Source organism: Rhagoletis pomonella, unplaced genomic scaffold, assembly GCF_013731165.1.
Source record: "Rhagoletis pomonella isolate Grant_MI unplaced genomic scaffold, Rhpom_1.0 Rhpom_scaffold_00003, whole genome shotgun sequence".
NCBI lineage: Eukaryota > Metazoa > Arthropoda > Insecta > Diptera > Tephritidae > Rhagoletis > Rhagoletis pomonella.
The window spans coordinates 45,378,330-45,399,579 of record NW_023458557.1 but is presented as its reverse complement, the minus strand read 5'-3'; the positions used below and the strand labels follow the sequence as shown (position 1 = coordinate 45,399,579).

Below are 21,250 nucleotides of genomic sequence, written 5' to 3'. Positions count from 1 at the left end.
AAAGAATGTCGAGTACTTTATTAAAAACACCGAACGTCGTTTGGGAGCGTTACATTAAAAGTGAAGTTAAACTTAAGAACTATGGCTTATATATATGTGTTTATGTACAAGTAAGAGCATAACAGAGATGTAGACTTAACAGTAATGGTTATGTTAATTAACAGAGGGGAAATTATTTCTATAACATAACTCGCTTGCCTACTTCACAAATTTAATTGTCAGTAATTTTAGTAGAAGCTCATATTTAATAAGTTCAGTTAAAAAACCATTCAAAAGTTTAGAAGAAAATAAGTTTATTTACACTTTTGCGAAATTTTCGGACTATCGTATACGTGGTATTGCATTTGATGTTTACGAGGTATTGCGCGCACAGCGACGATATACTTTCCATCATAAAACTGATTGTTCATATACGTGGCTTTTTACTACAAAATATATCAATAATAAAATTTCGGTGATTTTCAGAAATAGTAATATTAACAAGTAAGAAAGTCCAAGTTCGGGCGGAGCCGAACATTAAATACCCGGCGCAAGTACTAAATATGTGTTTTTCACCGTACCGAGTTTGGTATCAATTGGTAGAACGGTTACCGAGACACATATATGTGATCGTAAGTGGGCGTGGCTACGCCCATTTAAAAAAATTTTTTCATAAACGTATTTCTTGGCAAAGAAATGTTGCAAGCATCAATTTTGAATAAATTAGATTTACCGCCCAATTCTGTGTTTTCTTGATAATTTTTTTTGTAAAGAAATTTTATCAAGATTTTTATCAAGTAGAAGCTTCCTTCGCATTCTGTGTCAATATTTAAAAAACAAAAAGCTCTACGACTTCCACATTAGTGGAACTGATTTCCACATGAGTGGAACTGATTTCATTGTCACATATGAAAAGTATGAAATTAAAAGCGAAAAAGCTTTTGACTGCCGTAGCCGAGTAGGTAGAGATGTCGACTATAATTCCGTGTGTCGTAGGTTCAAATGCCGGCACATGGAGTATTTAATTGTTAGAAACAAATTTATTAAGATACAAAACTTATACAATTCACATGAAATTTCAATTTGTCAATAGCATTTTCAATCTTGATAATTTATCAAGAAAAGAGCTTTTGATTTCTGTGCTAGAATACCAATTCTTGATAAATAATAAAAAATTTACAAATTATAAAGATTTTCAATTTATCAAGTGCACAGAATTGGGCTGTTAATATTTACTGATTTATCGAAGATTTTGTATTTCTCTAAAGTACCGTTATATGGGAGGTGGGCGTGGTTATTGTCCGATTTTTAAAATTTTCGGCCATTTGCTATGCTGTACTAAGGCCAACAACTGTGCTAAGTTTGGAAGAAATTGGTGCAGCGGTTACCATACACATGTAACCATAAGGGGGCGTGGCTACGCCCATTTTCCAAAAATGTATAATATTCTTATTTTTCGTCTAAAATTTATTGTATGTAAATATCAATTTTGGGTGAACACTCTTCAGCAGTTACTAAAATATCGCAGTTTTCGCGTTTCTGAAAATTACCGTTATATGGGAAGTGGGCGTGGTTACAGTCGGATTTCGCCCATTTTCAATACCAACCTACCTTGGATAAATGGAAACCTACATGCCGAATTTCGTTGAGATATCTCAATTTTTGCTCGAGTTATCGTGTACACGGACGGACAGACAGACGGACAGACAGACATGGTTTATTCGACTTCTCTATTCATTCTGAGCATTTATGTATGCATTTGTCTATATCTATCTCGATTCGTTTTGGCTCTTACGAACAACCGTTATGTGAACAAAGTTAATATACCCTTGTGCACAAGTGCGCTCGGGTATAAAAAACAGTCACGTGCAAAATTTTAGAAATATAACTTTAGGGAGTTATTTAAAAAAAGGTACAATTTTCCATTACCATTACCTCGGAAATTTGATCCAATCCAGCAAAACGGGAACGCCATTGCATTTAGAAATCCCCAATTAAGTACGATGAACTATCAAAACCTGTGCTCAAGAAAAAAGTTCAAGATCCGAGTACAGTGGTATTGTATATACAAAACAAGAGAGATCGCAGATGTCGAAGGCGGCTATTTATGAATGGAGACACGGAAGGCTAAAGGGCCGTTTACATAAGACTTTCCTCGCTTTGCTTGACAGTCCGAGCTTTGACAACAAAGCGTGAAACGTAGAAGGTATGCTACAATAAACGCTTTGACAGCTTTTGCGTTCTCCTTTTCCTCCATATTTTATATCTTTAAAATAGATAACAATATAATAATATGAATTAATATAGCAATAATAGTTCCTATTTAGCTTATTTTTGTCATTGAATGCAAATGCAAGCACACGTGAAAAGATACATGTAGACAGGTGATTGCCAAAGAGCGCAAAAGTTGAGAGTTGCCGATGATTTTGCTTCGCTTTGCTTTCCTCGCATTCTATTTAGCAAGACTCGTATAAAATCCAACCAACCAATCCAGACGTCCAATCGACATGCTTGAGGTATCGTTGGAAAGGTCTTGTAGAGTGTGTCCAGACAATGTATTCAAGTTTCATAGACGATTATCCGAATTCTCAAAAATTAGGCTAAAGTGTTGCGAATCAAAAAACGTTTTTTTGCTTTTTCCGGTTTTAGGGGGTATGAGGGTACACCCGACATATTTAGTGTTATTCTATAGGTCAATGCCTTTCAAACGATACCTTATATATTGAGTTCCGGCTACTAGTTGGAAATATATAGAGCTAAATGTGTTTTGGTTCGTGTCTCCACTACGAGATGCTTTGCGATGTGTGTAGCATCTGTACGTACCTTCATTTAATTTTTTTTTCAAACTTTCAGGAATTAGAGTACCAAAAAAACTAGGAAGGTTTTGTTCCAGGAAGTTTCGATTCGTATGCCTTTGTGGGCGTGGCTGGTGCCTGAAATTCGAAAAAAGGCACTTTTTTAAACTACCACTGAGGCCGCACTACTCATTCCATACCATTCATGTCGATATCAATAGAAGGGCCTTAAAACAGGCTATGTAATGCTGTCTTCTGCGTTTATGAAATATAAATATGTCATAACTTTATTGCCTAAAAACTAAAAATGGGGCTGCTGAAAATATAGATTTCGAGAATTTTCTCAAAAACTGGTCACTCGATTTTATTCTAAGTTTCCTCAAGTCTAGTTACATTAAGTTATATACATAACATATCCAATTTCCCGCAAAAGCTGTCCGTTCCCCGATGCCACCTAAACTGAAGTTCCCTGCAAATCGGGGGAATTTCCCGCAAGTTGATTTCCCTGTACGCGATACATAATTAAATAAATAAGAAATCTTTTTATTTTTGCTGGTTTCTTTGTTTTCTTGTACATAGGTAAGTATACATGTATGTACACATCGTGGGCGGGATATTTGATGTATACAGTATGCACTATACCCGCACTTAACCAACCTGTGAAGACGCTTACATTATTACCTACATGTATGAATGCATTTATTTCACTTTATGTGCCGCTACTAATTATGTATAGATTGCCACTGAGCAAAAATGCATCAGTAAGCAAGTAAGAAAGTCTAAGTTCGGGTGGAGCCGAACATTAAATACCCGGCGCAAGTATTAAATATATGTTTTTTCACCTTTCCGAAAGCTACCGCTAGATGGGTGTATCATTTTTGAGTAAATTAGCGTCCTTAAATTTCGAAATATTGCAGTTTCAAGCATTTCTGAAATTTACCTTTATATGAAAAGCGGCCGCAGTTTTAATCCGATTTCAATAATTTCCAACGTTTTGCTTTTATGTGGCAAGCACAATAAAAATACCGAGTTTGGTACAAATTAGTAGAACGGTTACCGATATGCATATATGTGATCATAAGTGGGCGGTGCCACGCCCATTTTCCAAAATTTTACCATGAGCGTATTTCTTGGTAAAGAATTGTTGCAAGCATTAATTTTGAATAAATTAGCTTTAATATTTACTGATTTATCGAAGATTTTGTATTTCTCTAAAGTACCGTTATATGGGATGTGGGCGTGGTTATTTCGGCCATTTGGTATACTGTATCAAGGCCAACAACTGTGCCAAGTTTGAAAGAAATTGGTGCAGCGGTTACCAAGATATACAAATGTAACCATAAGTGGGCGTGGCTACGCCCATTTTCCAAAAATTTATAATATTCTTCTTTTTCGTCTGAAAGTTATTGTAAATATCAATTTTGAGTGAATTATCTTCAGTAGTTACTAAAATATCGCAGTTTTCGTATTTCTGAAAATTACCGTTATATGGGAAGTGGGCGTGGTTACAGTCCGATTTCGCCTATTTTCAATACCAACCTACCTTGGATTAACGGAACCATACATATCAAATTTCGTTGAGATATCTAAATTTTTGCTCGAGTTATCGTGTACACGGACGGACGGACAGACGGACGGACGGACGGACAGACAGACATGGCTTAATCGATTTCTCTATTCATTCTGAGCATTTATGTATACATTTGTCTATATCTATCTCGATTCGTTTTGGCTGTTACAAACAACCGTTATGTGAACAAAATTAATATACACTTGTGCACAAGTGCGCTCGGGTATAGAAAGGCGAGTGCAGCACCGTACTCGTGATAGAAGTAAAACTCCTTAAAAAAACTTATATGTTGCAATGGAATTGAATTCCGTGTTAAATATTTGAATAAATCATTTAGATATAGATAGAGTTTTTAGCCATTTATTTGGGAAAAATAAAACATTTAGATTTTTGTTTGGATTTTCGTTGATTTTAAATTTGCTATCCCAAAACAATTGATATCAAATAAAACACCTCTTTGAGGTAAAATTTTCGAGTGACGAAAGCTGTACTAGAAACACAAAATTTATGATATCAATTTCGTGAAGGAAATTATACGCATTTTTTTAACTGCTTTGGAAACTGAGGCAAAATAATATTATTTATTCGGCGAAGTTCGGTCTATTCTTAGAAACACAACACAAAAAATCAGAACTTTAGCAACGTTCGTATAAATAATACTATTTTGCCTCAGTTTCCAAAGCAGTTAAAAAAATGCGTATAAATTTCTTCACGAAATTGATATCATAAATTTTGTGTTTCTAGTTCAGCTTTCGTCACTCGAAAATTTTACCTCAAAGGTGTTTTATTTGATAAATTTTTCTCGAAACAAGATTTGGTAACTATTACCATATCATGTGTTAAGAGAAACATATTCAGCAGAATTTTTTCTGAGTATATGGGCATCCTTGCTTGGCGTGGGTGATGACATAAATGGCTCTAATACCATTCATATGCATATAGCAAGGCACCCAGGGTCTTAAGCGAACAAATTATTAATTTTAACTCCACTTTATTATATTTCAGCTGCAGTCCAATTAACCTCCAAAGATATTTCTACGAATTTTGGGGATGAAGTATCCAAGAAACTCTTCCAATATAATTCCGACTAAAGAAAAAATCAAATTACAAGAAACACGGTGCCGGAAAAATCTAATATGTAAAAAAAAAATACTGTTTATTTATGTTGTTGAAAATTAAATACGGATTCATATTTTTAATAAATTTATTAATAACTCGTAATTTTCGCACATTTTTTACCTTTTGGTTATTTACCGTATTTTAAATCCTATAAAACTTGGGTCGAAAAAAATTACAATCTCAAGCCACCAGCGAGCTGAAATCTCGAGTGGAAAAATCAATAATTCAATAAAAATTATAGAATCTCCAACGATTCGAAAAATAAAGAATTATAGAATCTCCAACGAATAGAAAAATTAAAAAGAAAAAAGTTTGAAATTTGGGTGAAAATTTGTCGCGTTTTTTGTAGTCTTTTAAAAACTTTTAAACTTGGGTTTATGAGTTTTGTTATAGAATAAACTTTATTTTAATTGAAAATTCTTAAAAATAAATAAATAAGTATGAGTGGCAAACAATATCAATATGAAATGGGGGTGCTATTGTATTGGCCAATACTGTATGTACAATCCCAGGTTCTGAGTTCTCATTTTGGAAATTCGAAATAACGGTGCAGATCTGATGACCTTAAAATAATAGGTGGCAACCCCAACTAAAAATATAATTTTCATCATATGAGAGTAAAGTTTTTCTTAAACTCGTTTAACACTAATATTTCGATGTTTCATTTAACTTGTGTATAAATAGAACAAATTCGACTTTTCTAACAGGTGGCAAAGCCTTTAAAAAGTATTTTCAAACTAAAATATTTTTAGATCTTTTTCGTCAATACAGTTCAGAAATTAATTATTTTCAAACTCATTTTGATTCATGTCCATATTTCGACAATCCATTTATCTAATTAAATAATTTCAACTTAATTTTTTCAACAGGTGGCGAACCTCGTCAGAGACATTGAAAAAATACTAAATGTTCAAAGTATGGATTTCTTAAACTCGGTCGTTTAAAATACATATTTTAAAATTGCATATAATTGCAAAATAGGCGACAACCCTCTTCAAAACTATTTTCGAACCAAAATCTTCTATATCGATGTGATTGTGATAAATATTTCAAGTAACTGATGGATTAAGTTGAATTTCATTTTTTAAATGCTTGGCAACCCTGCTAAATATAGTTCAGAAATAAAGAGTTTAAACTCATTAAAGTAGATTGACAATAATATTTTTATAATTAATTTAACTAAATAGTTCGTATTTAACCTTCTATACTGATGGCAAACCTCAGACACAACAAAAATATTGTAAACTGTCAAACTAAAAATTTCTTAAAACTCTCCTATTTTATACCCACAACAATAAATGAATTTAATTCCACTTTTCAAACAGGTGGCAACCAGGAAGTAAGGATGGGATGCTTTCTCATGGTAGAAGTGTACTGGAAAACTTCCTGTAACGGGGGTTCTAGGGCTCTTCAACACGCACACGAGTTTTCAAGTTCGATAAATTTTACATTATTCAGAACAGATTTGGATATCGGGCCCTAACCGCCAAAAAGGTGTAACCGACATTGCTTTCAAAATTTTATTTTTGATGCAGAAGTTTATCTAGATTCTAGACGCTCTAGGAACATTTCTGCATAAAAAAATCAATTTAAAAAAATTTCGCTTAAATTTTAGGGTTAGGGCTCGATATGTATGTAAAGTTTTATGACACTTACCGTATCATATGTAAGACAACCAGCGGTTTTGGATTTAGAATTCTTTCGCCATTTCCTATATTCGGCTTTGATGACTGTAGTTTGACGTTTCCAATATTTGCCTTCTAATACAACAGCCTGAAATAAATGAAAATGCAAAAAATCAATTAGTACGTGCATAGACAAAAAATTGCTAGTACACACATTTCTAAATCTAATTTATATTTAATAAAATCCATACACTTTAAAAAACATAACACCATTTAATGTATAAGTACCAGGTTGCCCGAGCTTTGCTCGAAGTGCATATACTTTTTAATCTTTTCATGGTTTGAGTATCAACTACTGCTCGGATAGTTTTAAAAATAGTATTTTGGAATAGATTTAAAAACATTTGGCTTTTGATGACTTATAAAGCAAGTAAATTTCTTACTTTAAAAATTAGGTGGCAACCCTATATCTTGAGCGTATACGTACTATGTATGCATACAAAAAAAAATCTTATTGAAATTAACAAAATACAGTATTACAAAAAAACGGGGCAAACCTCATTGAAAATATTTTCCTACTAAAGCTCTTAAAAATATCTTTAATTTGATATCCATATGGCGATGTTTTAGCTAACTTTTTAGAATGGAAAATAAGTGGAAAACCTTCCACTAATATCCTAAGGGATATAAGTATTGCTTAGGAGTCTTATTTTATATGGCATTCGCACGAGGCGATTTTACAGGCAACAAAAGTTGAATACGAAGTTGAATGAGAAGTTGAAAGTGAAAATGTTGCCATCCCTATTCAGACGAGGCGATTTTCGATTCAACACGAATCGTTATTTACATTAAATGAAAATGAATTTAAATCGCAAAATTTTATCAATTGGCGTAAATTTGGTAAGCCAAGCGTTGGTAGAAGTGCTTTTAGCGAAGCTGAAAGATAAAATAAGAGTAAAAAAGTAAAAAAGAAAAAAAGTATGTATAAAGAACAGTGTTGGCATTTTTGGTACAATTGTACTTGTTTGATACAATTTCATTTACAATATACTTTCCTACTACGCAGTACTTTTTAGTACAATTTTGTAATGAATACTTAAAATATATAGCTCTGAAAATTCACAGCAAGAAATTTTTTTGTATTCCCTTTTTTTCGCCTGTTCGTATTTACCTTTGTAAGTTTTGAAAAATGGCTTGAACGAACCAGTATAATATAGCCTAGGCAAATTTTTAAAGAAACTTTTCGATACTAAGTTTTATTAAAACAAAATGTCGAAGTCAGCTTCATATAGAAACAAAGTCTTCGTTAGTTATAAGAAGAGATTTCCTTAAATATAATACCTTCACGTATTCACAAGATTTTACTATTCATTTTATTATTCTTTAATTTTAATTATCTGTTTATAAACTAAACAAACGTCAAGCTGTGAAGTTCTACTTTATTGTGCTCTGATTTTGGCTTTCTACTTACTAAGTTCATTGTGCTAATTCTGTGTTAAAGTAGTGATAAAACGTGCTTACGAGCATAAGATTGTGAAATAATTGAAGCTAACTGAAAGTTATTGGTTTTATATTAAAGTAAATTTAATTAAATTTCACTAGCATACATTCTAATTTTGCCGAGTCATTTGTTGCTATCATTGTTGTTGTATCCTTTGTAGTTAACTTTCATTTTGTCTTTGCACATTTGTTCTACTCTTTTTGTTTACTTCTTCTAGTAAGTCTTGTCACAGCTGTTTGCGTTGCGTTTATTAAGTGTCATAATTACAGTGATACTCAAACTGTTCGCTACACTTATTTAAAGCTATTTACATCAGCTCCTTAATTGTTATAATTTATTTTGTTTGTCTTTTATTAACGAGTGTATTACATAAATCTTTCAATATGAAGTGTGATCTTGATACTTGCCAAATTAAAAGCGATTCTGAACGCTACATATCGTGCTGGCTGTGTGATGGTATTTACCATCTGAAATGTGCTGGTTTGACGGGAAGAATTCTGGACGCTATTAATGATGGTGTAGTTGATTCCAAAGATTTTGTTTTTTATATATTTATTAAAAGTTAACAAAACTTAATTTATTTTTATGTTGTTAGCAATTCGAGAAAAGTTTGAATAATAAAAATTTTCTATTTGATTGACGAACCACAAAAATCACATGAATCTAAAATTTCCAAAATTACAAAGTTGAAATGAACACAGTACAATAAAAGGTAATAACACAAATACAAACCCTACAATACTCCCCCTTCTAGAGAATTAATGTTATATAAATTAAAAGTAACTCGTTTCTTATTTGATGTTGTGTTATTCATTGTATTAGTGTTTGTTTCTGGTATTAGTTCTGTTTCAATGATTGCTGGTTTTAGTCTGTCTATCGGAATTGTTTTAACCTCATTATCTACTTCAAGTGTGAAATATTTTTTGTTTTTTCAACAACCTTATAAGGTCCTTCGTATGGTTGTTGCAATGATCTTTTATTAATAACACGCATAAAAACAAATTTACAAGTCTCCAAATCCTTTGGTATATATACACCAGTATCAGAATTTTGATTATGCCTTAAATTTGATTTAACATTTTTAAAATGTTCCCGTAAATTACCTAAAACTTCAATTGGGGAAAATTTTTCTTCAGATGGAACAACAAGTTCACCGGGTAGGCGTAAATTTTGCCCAAAAACCATCTCAGATGATGTGGCTGAAATACTTTCTTTATACATCGATCGTAAACCAAGAAGTATTATCGGCAGCTCATCATACCAATTGTTGATTCGATTTCTAGCCATTATCGTAGCTTTTAACTGCCTGTGAAACCGTTCTACCATACCATTCCCTTGAGGATGATATGCAGAAGTTGTAACGTGATGACTACCAAGCAATTTTGTTAGTTCCGAAAACAATTTTGACATAAACTGAGTACCCTGATCTGTAGTGATTTTTAACGGTACCCCAAAACGTGAAACATATTCTCTAAAAAATTTATTTGCAACCACTGCCGCTGAAATGTCCTTTAATGCATATGCCTCGGGCCAACGCGTGAACCTGTCAACTATTGTAAAAATGTAACGATGTCCTTTCGATACAGGAAGAGGTCCAACAATATCTAAATGAATATGATCAAATCTACTTTTGGGAATCGGAATTTTAATTACTGGAGATTTTGTGTGACGATTAACCTTCGATTTTTGACAATTTATACATTCTTTTGACCAAATATTAATTTCTTTGTGCATTTTTGGCCAATAGTACTTTTTAATAATTAGACGACGTGTAGCTTTTGTACCAGGATGTGTAATGCCATGTAGCATATTAAACACTGTCTTGCGTAAACAATTTGGAACAAATGGCCTAGGATTCTCACCTGTCATTTCACACCAAATATTAAAATTTAAAAGTGGAATTTGAATTAATTTAAGGTAATGTGATGTGTCTCCAGATTTTAATGTGTTTAGTTCCTCGTCCTGTTCTTGTTCATTTTGTAAAACTTTGAAATTCAGTTCTGTACCCTTAATTGCATCAACTTCGAAAGCTCGAGATAATGTGTCAGCTATAATGTTCTCCTGTCCTTTAATATATCGTATGTCATTAGTAAATTGTGCAATGAATTCCATATGTCTAGTTTGTCTCGGACTACGTTCGGTTTTTGAACTCAAAGCATATATCAAAGGCTTGTGATCCGTAAAAACTGTAAATTGTCGTCCTTCTAAAAGATAGTGAAAATGTTTAATGTTCAAATAAATAGCTAGCAACTCCCTGTCAAATGCACTGTACTTAACTTCGGATGAAGAAAGTTTCTTAGAAAAGAAAGCTAGTGGCTCTGATTTGTTATCAAACGTTTGATGTATGACACCACCAATTGCCGTATTAGATGCATCCACATTTAAAGAGAGTTTGGCATCTTTGTTAAAATGATTTAACAATATCGTAGACGCAAACTTTTCTTTAATACATTCAAAGGCTTTATTTGTTGTGTCATCCCAAATTAAGGACTTGTCACGTTTCTTAGTTGTTCGATTGATTAAATCGTAGATAACTGCCGTAAACTCAGCTAATTTTGGTACATATCGATGGTAATAATTAACCATGCCTATAAATTTCTGCGCCTGTTTAATAGATTTAGGACGTTCAAAACTACGAATAGCTATCACTTTTTCATCAGAGGGTCTAATTCCTGCCCCAGAAATATTATGTCCTAAAAAGTCAACACTTGTTACACCGAAAGTACATTTACTTGGTTTGATATTTAACCCGTACTCTGTTAGGCGTTGGAAAAGTATACGGAGATCTTTAAAATGTTGTTCTTCATTTTCACTTGCAACCAATAGATCATCAATATATGTAAAAACAAAATCTAAACCACTAACTACTTCATTAATAAATCTTTGAAAAGTTTGCGCTGAATTTCTTAGTCCGAAAGGCATTCGTATAAATTCAAACATACCGAAAGGTGTCGTTATTGCAGTTTTATAGATATCCTCTTCTGCCATTGGAATTTGGTGGTAGGCCCTTACCAAATCTAATTTCGAAAATATATACTTATTTCTGAGATTCATGTTAAAATCTTGAATATGAGGTAAAGGATAACGGTCCGGTACAGTCACAACATTAAGTCTCCGAAAATCACCACAAGGACGCCAGTCATTCAGTTCTTTTTTAGGTACAAGATGCAGTGGAGATGCTACACAAGAGTTTGAAGGTCTACAAATCCCTGTCCTCACTAAAAAATCGAATTCAGTTTTGGCTACTTTAAACTTAATCGGATCCAAGCGCCTTGGCTTAGAGAATGGCAGATTTCCTTCAGTAAAAAGTCTGTGAACCGTAGAATGTTTAACCGGTTTCGAATAATCTGGTTCAGCGATCAAAGAAGGAAACTCCTTCAACAATCTTGTATACTTGTTCTCTACTACAAAAATTTTTGGAAGCGAAATGTTACAAACACATGAAACTGTGTTAACCGAAAGACTTGTTACTGGATCAACTAAACGTTTGCATTTCATGTCAATTAAGAGACCGTATTTGCAAAGAAAATCTGCACCAATAATAGGTTTCGCAATATCAGCTATGAGAAACGTAAATGGGAACTCGCGTCTTAAACCTAAATTTATATTTAAAATCTTTTTACCATACGTTGAAATCGTTGAACCATTGGCTGCAGTAAGTATTATATCTGAAGAACGTTTTGTATGAGGGAATTTTTTTACCGGAAGTATAGAAATTTCTGCTCCACTATCAATCAAAAAATTTAGTTTGTTTGCTTTATCAAAAATAAATTGGCGACGTGTGGTAATATCTAAATTTCCATTGTTTGCCGCCACAACAACGGATGACTCTAGTTTAACGAATTTTTGTTTTTAGAAAAAGCACAAGGCTGTTGACATTTCTGAGCCTTATCACCAAATTTGTAATGGTATCTACATAACCAATTTTGTCTATCACGAGATTTTGATCTACCTCTATATGGACTTCTAAAACAATTCCTATTATATGATCTATATCTAGAATTTTGATTAATTTGTTGCTTAATAGAATTTAATTCAAAGGAAAGTTTTTGAAAATTTTCGCACATAAGATTCGTCGTTTTAACTAAATTACTAATAATTGTGTCTTGTGATTTAGAATTTTGAAAACTATTCATAGCTGATATTTCGGTTTTATTAATCACTTCCCAAATATTATCAGCTAGTTTCACCAATTCATTTATATCATTGGTACTTGAACTAGCTAATATCACACTAAGATTTTTTGGCAATTTTCTCAGCCAAAGTTTCTTTAAAATATCCTGACTAAAATTGGAATCTGCAAGCAACATGAGCGACCGATAAAATTCAGAGGGTTTACGATCACCCATCTCTGAATCTGACAAAATTTTATCTAATTTCTTATTTTCGCTTAAAGAATGTCTTTCAATTAAGACTTTCTTTAATACTGAAAACTTGTTGTTATGCGGAGGATTTTGAATGAAATCTTCTTGCGGAAGCGCTGTGATTGTATGTTCATATTTTGTAGTATCTTGTGTAATGTTTTTCATGTTAAATTGCATTTCTATATGCACAAACCAAGCTTCTGGACAACTTGTCCAAAATTGCGGAAGCTTCACTGAGGTTGCATATACCTCATTATTATATTGACTAGCATAAGGATTTGCCAACTCCTCTTGAAAAGAGTTGTTTTGCAAATCTATAAGCGAGTCATTTAAATTATTAGTCCATGTAGATGTGTGTGTATCATGTGGGGGTGAACGAAACATTATGATAACTTCGCACAAAAAAAAATCTCTATAAGGAGTGTTTACAATTAAAAATTAAAATATATATAATAATAAATATAAAAATATATTTATCAAAAATATTACATAAAAAGAAACAGCTCACTGTGCTCTGCAACTGCTGATATTGACAGCACAGTCAACGTGATTGTTGCTGCGTTGTCGTTGCTATTGCTTCTTACAGTTCTTGTTGTTGCCAGTGGTAGGAGCTTTGCTTTTGCATAGTTGATATTTACACTGCTGCTAGTACTGGTTGTTATCACTACTATTATCGGCGGAGTTATCAACTGCGTCTAAAGTTTATGTTCTTCATTTGTTGAGCGTTTTTGTGTTGCTGCTACTGCTACTTCCGTTGCTACTACTGGCACTGAAACTGGTACGTGACACTGCTGATGTTCACGTTGATTTTCCTGCTGCTACTAACGCTGTCGCTGTCTGTTGTTGTACGCAGTAGTTGTTATTGGAGTTAGTGTTGGCGTTGATGAGTAGGAAAGATATCGCCGCTTCTTAAGTGGTGAACTTGAATCGTTAGTTCTCCTCTGTTATGAAGTAAATGTTGTGGTTGTAGTTAAAACAGCTTCTGCGACTAGCTGAAGCTGAAGCAGATGCTAATGCTGACGCTGTTAGTTTTAATTGATGCTGATTGTAGTGGCGTTTGCAATACCTGCATGCTACGCTAACTTGGACACTGGATGAAGCAACCTCTATTGTAGTTCCGGGAATTTGCCAAAACTGAAGACTTGCATGGCGCGCAGGCCTCTCGTGATGTTTTCAAATCAGCACAGGCACAATTGTGGTTCGCAAAGATATACGTAAACGTATAATGGCTTGAGATGCTCCTGGCAGGATCGCCAAAAATGTAGTTGATTCCAAAGATTTTTTTTTTTTATATATTTATTAAAAGTTAACAAAACTTAATTTATTTTTATGTTGTTAGCAATTCGAGAAAAGTTTGAATAATAAAAATTTTCTATTTGATTGACGAACCACAAAAATCACATGAATCTAAAATTTCCAAAATTACAAAGTTGAAATGAACACAGTACAATAAAAGGTAATAACACAAATACAAACCCTACAGATGGCAAGGGCCTTCGCTGGTCTTGCGTAAACTGCAGGTCAACCGAAGTTGATCTTTTCAAGCTATTTAGGCAAACCAGAAATGGTTTTACAGAAATAGGAAGAGAATTGTCGGTACTGACAGAAAAATTTAAGCATTATGAAAATATGTTTAAATCATTCAAATGCATAGATACCTTGCAATCTGTTAAGGATATCCGTGTGTCTAAACGTAAGCGTCTTCATAGTCCAACTAAGGAAATAGCTGCCGTTGCACGTCAGAATAATCCTCCGACGGACTTAATTAATTTATCCTCTCCGTGTCCTCCAGCATCAGAATCCTCAGCCTCAAAAGACCGTGCAACGAAATCTGCTTCGGATAATAAAGAGCCTGAAGTATCTTCCCCTTCCCCCATTGAAGTGGTGGCATCATCTTCAAAGCCTCCACCGCCTTCCCTATCCTCAACTACTAACGCAGAAACTCAACCCCCTCCACCGGTAGTCCAGTCTGATACGAGGAAACTAGTTGTGGTTCCGCCAAAGAAGTCAATCTTTGTTTCTAGATTTTCGAGAGACACTACCGAAGAAGATATAAAGCTTTACATCTCATCAAAAATTACAACTGTCGACTTAAGCATCAGAAAATTTAATTTTAATTACGAAAGAAATATTGCTTCATTTAAACTTGACGTAAATTTAGATAATTTTAATGCGCTGCTTAGTAGTTCTTTTTGGCCCCCCGGAGCTTTCGTTCGTGAATTCGAATATAGGCCCAAAAAAGTAAATAACTTAGCTAATATTCCCCGTCATAACACTGAATCAAAAAACTAATTATTAAATCTGCTCTAAGTATTTATTACCAAAATGTAAGAGGCTTAAATACTAAATTAACGAACTTGAATGTAATTATAATATTCTTTCTTTTACTGAAACTTGGCTGAAACCTCACAATTTCAATTCAGAGATTCTTCCAAATAATTATCATATCTATAGACAAGATAGGGAGGACAGAATCGGCGGTGGCGTACTCTTCGCTGTAGACTCTTCAATACCATCTGAAGAAGTTAGTCTTCAACACATTGAATCAGTAGAGTTCAAATGCATTCATGTACAGGCTGGAAAAGGGTCTATTTACTTAGCTCTATGCTATATCCCTCCCCGATCTGACACATTGGTGTATTCACGAGTCATCTCTTTACTGAAATCAGTTAATTTACTGACTAAACCCTCTGACTCAATGATTGTGTTGGGTGATTTTAATTTACCAAGCATATCATGGAACATCATTGACAACGATATCGTACCTTTCGCGTCTAGTGCGTGCAACAACGTATTTTTAGAGGAGATGGCTGAACTCTGCCTAACTCAGGTTAATGTACTTCACAATAAGTTTGGTAAAGTATTAGATCTTGTTTATGTTGATGATGCATCTAAGTCCGTTGTAAATAAGTGTAATCCACTAGTTTTGCCCGAAGATGTCTACCACCCTGCTATGGAGGTATCTTACGAAGTTATAAGTGATGGTCAAAATTGCAGTACACAAGCATACGAAACAAATAGTCGCTTTGATTTTTCGAAAGCCAACTTTAAAATGCTTAACAAAGAACTGTCTAAATTGTCGTGGCCTGCATTTAAAGAAAATATTGAACAAAGCGTTGCACTTTTTAACTTTACTTTACATAAATTATTTGAAAAGCATGTGCCTAAACGCATGTATGTTCCTGAAGAGCAAACACAGTTATGGTTCACTAAAGAACTGAAAAATTTGAAAAACAGAAAGTCGCGTTATTTTAGATTACACAAAAAAACCGGTTTACACTCATACTATGTAAAATACTCACTTTTGCGTCATAAGTTTTTTGAATTAAACAAAAAATGTTATAAAGCTTACTTGTGTAAAATCAAACGGCGTATAATATATAACCCCAAATCATTTTATGACTTCGTAAACTCCAAGCGAAATGTACGTGGGTTTCCTTCCGCCACGAAGTATCAAAATACCGTCTCTAGTGATAATCAAACAATTTCTAACATGCTCGCTCAGTTTTTTAAATCCAATTATTCCATTAACTCACATGCTAACATTGACTATCCTTTTAAACTATGTCCAATGAACTCAATAAATATCCCAGTAATATCTCCCGATGATGTAGTAGTTTATCTGAAATCCTTAAAGCAGTCCTTCAGTTATGGTCCTGACCAGATCCCTACTTGTATTCTTATAAATTGTTCTAATTATCTCTATGAGCCGTTAACAGCGATATTTAATTTATCTCTTAAAGAGGGCGTTTTTCCAACTATATGGAAGGAATCGTTCATAACCCCGTTACATAAAAGCGGTAGCAGATCTGCAGTGGAGAACTACCGAGGAATAGCTAAGCTTTCTGCAATTCCTAAATTATTTGAAGCAATCATAACAAATCAGTTGACGCATTCTATCTCTTCTAGCATTTCATATAGTCAACATGGATTTTGCAAGGGCAAATCAACTTCTACAAATTTACTCGAATTAACATCGTACATCTCAAAAGCATTTAGTGAAAGCAAAACTGTTGATGTTATATATACTGACTTCAGTAAAGCATTTGACAAAGTGTGCCACTCGTTGCTCATCTACAAACTTGATCTTCTTTGTCTTCCACCTAATTTTCTACGTTGGATCTCTTCATACCTCTATGATAGATCACAAAGGGTAATGTTTAAAAATACTATCTCTGACGTCATTGATGTTACTTCAGGAGTCCCTCAAGGTAGCCACCTAGGCCCGGTTCTGTTCTTGCTTTTTATAAACGATATTTCCACAGATATACAATTTTCCAAAATTTTAATGTATGCAGATGATGTAAAGCTTTATAAATCGTACGTTTCAATTAAAGAAAGGTCTTTGCTACAATCAGACTTAGACAGCATGGCTTACTGGTGTCAAGTAAATCTTATGCCTCTAAATCTTAAGAAATGTAAAGTAATGAGCTTCTCGCGAAGAGCTGTTCATCCCACTTCTTATACAATAGGTAACCATAACCTGGAACAGGTATACAATTTGGTGGACCTTGGTATCACAATGGATCCTAAGCTTAATTTTAATCTTCATATTAATGTGACAGTCAACAAGGCTAAAGGTGTACTTGCATTTGTGAAACGATGGTCAAAAGAATTTTGTTACCCTTATATCACTAAAACCCTGTTTACAACATTAGTTAGGCCAATTCTGGAATACGGTTCGGTGGTTTGGAATCCAAGGTATCAAATTTACTCAGACAAGATAGAGTCAATTCAAAAACAATTCCTACTTTTTGCTTTAAGAAATTTCCGTTGGGATGCTCAATATAACCTTCCGCCTTATACGAGCCGATTAAAACTTATTAATCTTCCTACGCTTTCCAGCCGCAGGCAACTGCTTGGTACAATTTTTATAGTTAAATTACTAACAGGCTCAATTTCAAGTCCGCTTCTTCTTGGCGAAGTTAGATTTAATGTTCCCTCCCGGGTATCAAGACACTTTTTCCCCCTATTTCTGAAAGCTTGTAAAACTAATTTTGAATTGCACGACCCACTCCGTTGCTTATGCCAGGATTTTAACTCTCATTCCAGCACGTTTGATATATCAGATCCGCTTTTCAGCATTAAGAAATCGATTCTGTCCTCTCTCAATAAATGAATCATTAAAATAAAGACATAAAATCGGCTGATGAATTTAGTTCTGTAGCTGAACAGTTTTAGATCTCGACACTTAACAAACTCCTTCCTATCGTGACTCGGCGCAAAAATTGAAAATACTGGTTCCGTACGTCATGCGGACTGCGCCCCTCGTGCGGATGGGCGGGAATGGAGGGTAAAAACCGTTGGGATATTATTAAAAATATAATGTATTCTTTAAGAAAAACTGAATCTTTGCGAAACATCCAAAAACCAACATACTTTCGTAAAAATGTCGAGCTTTATTAATATTCTTTAGTTTTTAGCCCATTCAATTTTAGTATAACAAAGTGCAAGTTTAAAGTAGCTGGCACTTACCGTCGAACTTGCCAATTTTTTTTTGTCGACGATGTCAGCCATTTTCTTCCATACGAAGTGTGTTCGACGATCTTTTTATATGGAGAAAATTAGCAACACCTTCATCAAAGAAATCTTAAAAAACTTAGTTATATTAAAATTTAATGGCCTAAAAAACCGCACACTCAAAATAAATCTAAGAAATCGAATTATATCGAAAAGTGTGTTGGTTTTTTTAATGTTGCACAAAGTTTGAACCTTGGATTTGTACGGCTTTTATATAAACCGTATTTTTACAGACAATAATTAAAATTGAATAATATTAAGATAAATGGTCCAATCTTATCGTAAAGTTTTGATAAGCACTTGAAATGCTATTAAAATGTAAAATTATAGTACTGAATCCAAAGAAAATGTCTCTTTTATCCATTAATAATAACTTAAATATGCTTTTTGTTAAGATGTATACCTGAAAATGTGTGCATACATATTTGCGTTAAATGCAGTACATGTGCACGTGGAATCAATTTGTAAAAGTGTAAAATACGTAAACGTATGTACATAAACAGTAAAACTTTTGAATACCATAAAATTATTGGTCTTGAAGGGAATATACTAAGAAAATATATGAGCGAATTAAAAAGTGTATACAATTTATAGCCGAAAAGTACATTTTTGTATAGATTTCGTACTGAAGGAACAATTTCATTTCCCAACGCTGATACAGAATGTAAACAAACACAGGGTTGCAAGGAAAAAAAGTTGAACGAGCTCAAAGTTGGCTGGCGACCAACTTTGTTGAAAGCGATTAGTTGAAAGGCCGTTCGGACGAGGCGATTTTTGCTTTCAACTAAAAGTTGCCTGAAAAATCTCTTCGTGCGAAAGCCCTATTACTTTCTGAACAAAAAATTTAATACATATGCGATTCAAAATAGGTGGAAACCTTATTCAAAAGTATTCTTGAATTGGGGATTTTTAAAATACCGTTCATTTGATACCCATATTATGGTGTTTTATTTAATTTGCGGCTAATTTCGAATAGGTGGCGACCTTGTACGAGTCTTCTCATATATAAAACCTATTTATGCAACCTTAGAATGCAAAAAATTATCCGAGTACAAAATTTCATCAACATCGTTAGAGCCGTTTCCGAGAAACCTATGGATATACATATGTATATATTAGGGCGGGTCAATTTGTATTAGAGGGCTGCATGAATGCATTCAAAACGGCTTTTGAATTATTCATATACAAAACGAATGATTGATTTTGGCTTCAAATTTTTTTGAATTTGAGTGAATAGCTGTTCTGATATTTGTGTCGACATCACAATATTCAAACAAAGTGAAAATAAATTGGATTGAAATAAATGACAATTTTGTGTATGAATATCCAAAAATATTTTTTCTATGCACATATGTACAAACATACAATATAGTATGTATTGCTGCGCTCCTATTACATACGAAAAAACTTGTTTGTAGAAAAAAACTTTTACCGAACTGAGTTTGAATGATTTGAATGTTTTCCATTCATTCATTCACATTCTTCCATTTGAAAGAAATATATAAAACAAATTGTATATTCATAACTTACAAAATTCCAAACGCTGAGTGTTTTGTATGTGAAGTAAAATATTCAAATCTACTGTACTCTGTTTGTCTAGAAGTTTGAATGAATTCATGCAGCCCTCTAATTTGTATGGATCGATTTTTTTCGTCATCGTCCTAGCAGATTCGGATTCTTCTTAAAATTCAAAGAAAAAAATTCCTCCAGACCATAGCTCTAAAGCCAATTTCGAGCCTATGCAATTTTAAAAGGAGATATCTTTAATTGATGCTAATATTTACTAAAGTGTTACGAGTATTATTTTTTTTAATACAAATTTGTATTTTGTGGTTTTTTGATACGAGGAATTAATTTTTGATATATATTTCTTATTTAAAGAACCGCAAGATGGCGCTACAAATCAATTGCCCAGTCAAGTTAGCTCAAAAAATAGGGGTAAGCTTACAATAATTCGCATAAAGCTAAAAATTGGTACGAATGTAGCAAACACTATTATGAATGAAATGTCAAAACTCCCTATCGATCCCACGTCTGAAAAAAAGTTATTCAAGTTCAAAGGCCACATAAATTGTTTTTTGAATTTTCCAGCAAAACGGTAAGGTTTATCATAAAAGTAGGTGAGACGGAAGTGTAGATCATACAATTATCTATAAAAACTGGTATAACATTTTTCTCCCTAAGGATTACCATTTCTGAGATATAGTGATTCAAAATTGTAGTAAAAGGTGTGTACTCCATAATATGTAAGTCCTAAATTTGTATAGAAACTTTTTGTATGTATCTCTACTTAAGTGCTCATAACTTCTACGTTTATTAATCAATTTAGATGAGCAGAATCCAAAAGTTAACAGGTTCTTTCATGTTGATATTTTTACTGAAAGTAACTTTTTTATTATTATTTTTTTAATTATGCAAAATTGTCAATGAATCAATGATTAGGTCGTGCACTACTAACCCGTTTGGAAAATATCGTTTATGCAGAAGATAGTAAATTTAATTTGCTGCACTATTGTAGAAAGAAATTGGAGATCCGCCAGCTATATAAAAGAAAATATACAATTAAAAGAGTGCACTTTTTCACCTCTCTAAAAACCGAAATTTGGCTATATCTCAAATACTATTGCAGTTTATTATATTTTGGCTACATATTCAGATTTAGCGGAAATTTTACATGACAAGTAACCCCAATTTTCTCCATGAGTATGCGATTCATTTCATGAACTTTTCCAGAGATACGTAGTATGAAAAATTCGGTTTTTATGGGAGGTGCCACG

At 33.4% G+C, this 21,250-nt stretch overlaps 1 protein-coding gene across 1 annotated transcript in view; it reads right to left on the bottom strand.

Moving 5' to 3' along the window:
- LOC118736251 overlaps positions 1–21,250 on the bottom strand; it is a 455,149-nt gene that overhangs the window by 173,809 nt on the left and 260,090 nt on the right. Inside the window, exon 4 of the mRNA XM_036466344.1 lies at positions 7,120–7,236. Within this exon, the coding sequence (XP_036322237.1) occupies positions 7,120–7,236 (117 nt within the window). The remainder of the gene's footprint in view (positions 1–7,119; positions 7,237–21,250) is intronic.